The sequence below is a fragment of the Zea mays genome, chromosome 5 (genome assembly GCF_902167145.1).
Source record: "Zea mays cultivar B73 chromosome 5, Zm-B73-REFERENCE-NAM-5.0, whole genome shotgun sequence".
NCBI classification, from domain to species: Eukaryota; Viridiplantae; Streptophyta; class Magnoliopsida; order Poales; family Poaceae; genus Zea; species Zea mays.
The window spans coordinates 83019044-83024690 of NC_050100.1; the positions used below are offsets into that span (position 1 = coordinate 83019044).

General features: G+C 48.1%; 1 protein-coding gene and 1 long non-coding RNA gene across 2 annotated transcripts; one reads left to right on the forward strand and one right to left on the reverse strand.

The window, feature by feature from the left end:
* Positions 1-267: 267 nt before the first annotated feature.
* Positions 268-5366, forward strand: LOC109939935 (uncharacterized). Its single transcript, XR_002262314.3, has 2 exons — positions 268-544; positions 4973-5366. It is a non-coding gene; the product is annotated as an uncharacterized lncRNA (long non-coding RNA).
* LOC103626634 (tyrosine-sulfated glycopeptide receptor 1) lies at positions 1010-4989 on the reverse strand. Its single transcript, XM_008647037.3, has one exon. The coding sequence runs from the start codon at positions 4422-4424 to the stop codon at positions 1239-1241; it is 3186 nt and encodes a 1061-aa protein (XP_008645259.1). The 5' UTR covers positions 4425-4989; the 3' UTR covers positions 1010-1238.
* Positions 5367-5647: the final 281 nt, after the last annotated feature.

Genomic DNA, 5647 nt, shown 5'->3' on the forward strand with positions numbered 1-5647 from the left:
AATTTGTCTTCTTCGCAGTCTCCTCTGTACTCATTTTCATAGAAGCACAGAGTCACACACTTGACTCCTTTCTCGTAGCCTTTCGAGCTCTTTACTCCACTCGTAGATCTCGTCCTCCTCTCGTCCTGTTCCAGCCCCCGTGTAGACAGGACGCAGTGGTCGGACTTCGATGACACAAGTCAGCAGCAGCTCGGGGGAGTGGCGAGATAGACCCTTACACTTGTTTATAATTACAACAGTTTTCTATCGTTTTGTAAAGCACCTTGTCTCGTGGCAATGATTTGTGAGTTTAGTGCAAATATGGTGGCCGTATAAAGTTCATTTCCACTGCTAATCTTCGTTGTGGTTGCTCTGCCAGAATGGCTTCGGCAGTCTGCACAAATGGTTCCCTGCAAGCTCTGCAAACGGGTCCCTCTTCTCTCTCGGGCTCCCACGAGGCCACAAGTCCATAACGCCTGCACGGAGCGGAGCCGGAGCCGGCGACGACGACGAACGGCGGCGCCTCGGTTTCTCCGCGGAGCATTCGGCCGCAGCCGCTGCAACGGTTAGTCTGGTCTCCGTACCTCCCCCCTCACTCCGGTTGGCTACTCCAACTGGCACCCATGCGTGTTCGTGCTCTTCGTATACTGAATTTCTTCGCCCATTCCGCGGTGTGTCGTACTACCGTGCTAGCGGCTAGAGCCTGTCTCTCGTCTCCATTTTCCAATTGCGGATTGGTTCCCCATTGGCCATTGGATCAGTGAAGTTAGGCCAAACCGACCCCCCCCCCCCAGCAATAACCTAAGCGGGCAGTGTGAGAATTTGTTTTTCTTAAAAGAATAGCTCACTGTGTACTCCTTGCTACCTGTTGTACGGGATTTACACAGAGCACCGTTGGAGACAGCCTTAGTGCCTTACATTGAGTTAACACTAGTATACCAGTCAGTAATACATAAATAGTTCTGCCCTTAGCACTATTGCAATTGGCTTCTGAATTCCATTCCTATATCCAATTCTTCTTTGGTGTGACTTTCCCAAATAACAGTGCTCAAGATGAGCATGAGCTGTGTCATATATTTCCAGTATCCACAAAATAATTTGGGGGAAATGGAAAAGGACAATTTACAAAAGAATACCTAACATGGCAATATGCCAGAAGCTGTACAAAAATAATTACAAGGTTGTCAGGAACAGTAGTTCGTGGGAAGCTACATGTATGCAGCTTACAATGGACTACAAGTGAATCATGTTTAACTGCACTATATCCTAACTGAATTTTGCATCCTCAGGGTGGGCTCTATAGTGTCAAGGCAGGAGGCTACTTCCAGTATGGTTGGCCTCATGCACGCGTCATGGTCGACACACTTGCAGGCTATTTCAAGAACCTTCAGCATTTGCTCGTCATGCCCCAAGCCTCGTAGATGTGGATCGAGGACCTCAATCTGCTTCCCTTCTGATTTCATCTCCTGCACCCACTTCACAAGTTCTTTTGATAAAAACAAGGCTGAGACAGGCCGCCTTCCTGTGAGCAGCTCAAGCAGAACGACTCCAAAACTGTAGATATCACCTCTCAACGTCGCAACCCAGCCTTGCCCATACTCAGGTGGGATGTAGCCCAGAGTGCCAACTAGCTCAGTTGTGACATGAGTTTTGTTTGCAAGGACTAATCTTGAGAGCCCAAAATCGGCAACGTAAGCCTTGAAATCTTTGTCAAGTAGGATATTACTGGACTTTATGTCACGGTGGACAATGTGAGGCTTGCAGACATCATGGATATAAGAAAGGCCTTGGCTTGCCCCTTGCGCAATTTTCAGCCGCATCGGCCAACTGAGAAATGTGCTGGCATCATCATCCATGGTGTGAAGCCAATCATCAAGGCTGCCATTCTCCATGTAGGAATATACGAGGAGCCTTGAATCTCCCTGTATGTAGTAACCCCACAGTGGCACAAGATTCTCATGCTGGGCCATGGAGAGTGCTTCAACCTCTGCCTTGAATTCCCTTTCCATGGTCAACATTTCACCATTAAGCTTCTTGATGGCCAGCTTGGTCCCATCAGGTAATATAGCCTTGTAGACCAGACCATAGCCCCCACAACCTATGATGTTTCCCTGGTGGAAGTTATTTGTGGCCTTCACAATGTCAGCGAATTTGAGCTTGTTTTCTCCCCCTTCTCCTCTTGGCACTATCACTAATGACTGTTCTGAATCAGACACGTGTGAAGTTGCTTCTACATCTTCGTTATCACTGATCTTGCTTTTCTTTATCAACCTTTTACACTTGAATGAGACAGCGAGATATACCAGAAGCAGAAGAAGAGCAACTCCAAAGAACGAACCAAATGCAATCCCAAAAATGGCTTTCCTACTGTGTTGCTTTGTTGAGACTGTTGGTGCGACTGCTGAGCTACAACTGTGATGGAGGATAGGTCCGCACAGCTTTGGATTACCTTCAAAGCTATTATTCGAGAATGTACTGAATTGGCCTCCAGTAGGAATAGGCCCTTCCAGGTTATTGTAAGAAATATTCAGTGCGGAGAGGAAGTGTAGGTTGTTCAATGCTGATGGGATTGCACCTCTGAGATGATTGTTAGACAAGTCTAGTACTTGCAGATTTGTTAAGTTGCAGAGTTCCAGTGGTATTTTTCCCGATAAGTTGTTCGAGCTGAAATTGAGTACAGCGAGCGACTTCAACTGACCAATTTCTTGGGGAATCGCACCAGTTAAGTTATTGTAACCAAGTTTCAGCAGTTTTGGAAGAGCACTGGTTATCCGGTACTGGAGCGATGGGTTTTTATAAACAGGTAGCTCAAATACCCTTGGATCCAAATGGGTTGCAGTCTTTTCTGTCGTTAGCATTGGCATCTCCATTAAGGCTGTTGGTATTTCCCCTGTAAGCTTGTTACTTGATATGTCTAGATGGAATAGTGACTCTAAGCTTTTGATCCAGGCAGGTATTGTCCCACTGAGTTGATTCGTGTGCAAAAGCAGCACCTGCAAATTTTTGAGCTTCGATAACCAAAGAGGTATTTTCCCAGACAACGAGCAGTTAGACATGGAAAGAACCTGAAGATTCTGAAACCCGTCAATTGTCTCATCTTCTGGCATGTCCTCACCCTTGAAGTTGCTTCCAATAAGTAGGGAGGTGAGATTCCTACAGTTCTTGAGTATCTGAAGCGTATTTGTGATATTTGTAAAACTGTTGGAAACTAGTGACAGGAAAACAAGATGCTTCAAATTGGCTATTGCTGGGGAAAGCTGTCCATGCAAGTTGTTGTTAGAGAGCCGCAACGCATTCAGCTTGCTGCACGAGTAGATGCTTTCAGGAACCGTGCCGGAGAAGCTGTTGTACAGAAGATCCAATGTTTTCAGATTGGGCAGGCTGAAGAAGTCGACCTTCTGAAGCTCTCCGCCGAAGTTGTTGACCTTGAGGTCAATCGTTATGAGATTTGTGCAGTTGCTTAGAGTTGATGGCAGCTCCCCAGACATGTCGTTGTTGTTCAGATGCAGTTCCTCTAACCTCTCGAGCTGGCCTATGGAATCTGGGATGTTTCCGCTTAGCCTGTTGCCTCCAAGATCAAGGTGGGCCAGATTTCTGAGCTTCATGATGTGTTCGCTATCAAGCATTCCGTGCAAACCATTGCCGGGAAAAGAGAGGTACTCTAGTGACGTAGCATTGAAGAGTTCATCGGGGAGTGACCCACTGAGGGCATTGTGGCCAGCCTTGAGCACTCTGAGCATGGAGCAGTTACCAAGCCCAGGAGGAACGAGGCCACTGAGTTGGTTATAGCAGACTTCAATCACAGCCAAGGCCGGTGAGCTACTGCAGATATGGCTTGGTATCTGTCCGGTAAAGCTGTTGTTGCTGGCATTGAGTGCAACCAGACTGGTCATCGCCTCCCATGTGGTCGATGGAAACGGTCCTGTAAACAAGTTAGTCGAGATGTTGAGTACTTGCAGAGGACGGGGAGGGGTTGACGAAGGTAGCTCGCGCAGGCCTCCGTTGAGACGGTTGAAGCTGACATCGAGGACAAGGATGCTGTTTGACGACGTCAGCTCCGCCGGCAGGCCACCGGACAGCAGGTTGTGGGACAGGTTGAGGCGCAGCAGCGCGGTGAGCTCACCCAGGGACGCCGAGATTTGCCCCTCAAGGCCCCTTGAAGCAAGGGAGACATCGGTGACTGCCCCGTCTGCGCCGCAACCGACCCCTTCCCACGCGCAGCAGCCCGTGCCATTCCGCCACGACGAGGCGAGACCGCCGTCCCGCGAGAGTCCAGCGAGGAACTGGAGGAGGGCGCTCCTCTCCTGCTCCGAGCACGAGCTCGTAGGCGGGAGGAAGGCGGATAGCAAGAGCGCGAGCGCGAGGCCTAGGAGAGGTTTGAGAAACCCATCGTTGTTGTGCTTGTCGTTGTCATGTGAGGGATGCACCCGTTGCTGCTGCTGCATGGCTTCCTGATGAATGAAACTAGCATCAAAGCAGATGCTTGGATCTGATGCTGACTGGACGACGATGCCCAATGAAACTAGCAGAAGAGCGCGTGGAGGAAGAAGAGACAACAGGCAGCCCCCAGTTTATCTGTTGCTTGCAGTTGCAGCCGTACGTAGGAAATGGAAATGAAAATTGGGTCAACTTACTGCATGGCTGCTGTGGGCACACATCCACACCCTTTTCTTTTCCCGGCGCATTTGCCACAGCTGGTTAGCAGCTTCTCGGCTGATTCACACGGCCAGATTCAGAGCTCCACGTTTTTGGATGAGCCAACCTGGTATGATAGTTTTATGTAAAAAGTCCAAACCTTCTGCGCGAACCCAAAAGGAAAAAAAAGGGGGCTGCTTTCGTCTCCACCCACCCATTGGTTACTGTGACTACTGAGTCGTTGCAGGATATGCATAATTTCAGATGGCGATTCGATCTCATACTTTAATCATGATTTAATTTAATATACACTAGTGTTATTGTTTCCATGCATTATCTCAGTCTCTACTAATTGCAGGCTTGCAGCTACTCTGTTGTGGCCGATTTGGGTCCCCAAGCAGCAATGCAGCAGCACGATAGACTTGTCTACTTGTCGTTCCATCTTCATCAGCTGTTCTGTTGACCAAGATGTGGCGCTCACGTCTGCACGAACCGGATCCAATTCTTTTGCCCTCGGTCTCCCTCCTGCTTTAGTTGACCTCAGATGTCGGCTGCCACTTTGCAGTGTACTGTAACCTGTATATCTACCTATTGTATTTCAAAAAGGAATACCGCAGATCGAAGCCATGTATTTCAAAAGTTTCTTTTGTGGCATGTATTTCAAAAGTTTATAACTTGCATATGTGAACTCCAGATTGCATATGTTAATAATTTCAGTTGTTACCGGACATGTATTTCAAAAGTTTATCTTTGCCATGCTTGCTTGAACCAAGAATACATGTATGTATGTATATATGCATGCGTATGTGAACTCCAGATTGCAGCACGAAGAAAGCGTCTGGTGTGGGGGTCCGCACCACTCGCCGACACGCGTATCGCGTACGGCCAGGCCTGCTACGTATGAAATAGTTCGTAAAAAAACATTTCCAGGTTCTGGTTCAGATTCCGCAGGAAGACGCTCATGAGCAGCTCTACACAAGGGAGGAAACAGAAGAAAAATGGAAAAAAAAGAGGAGAATATTAAAAAAAACAG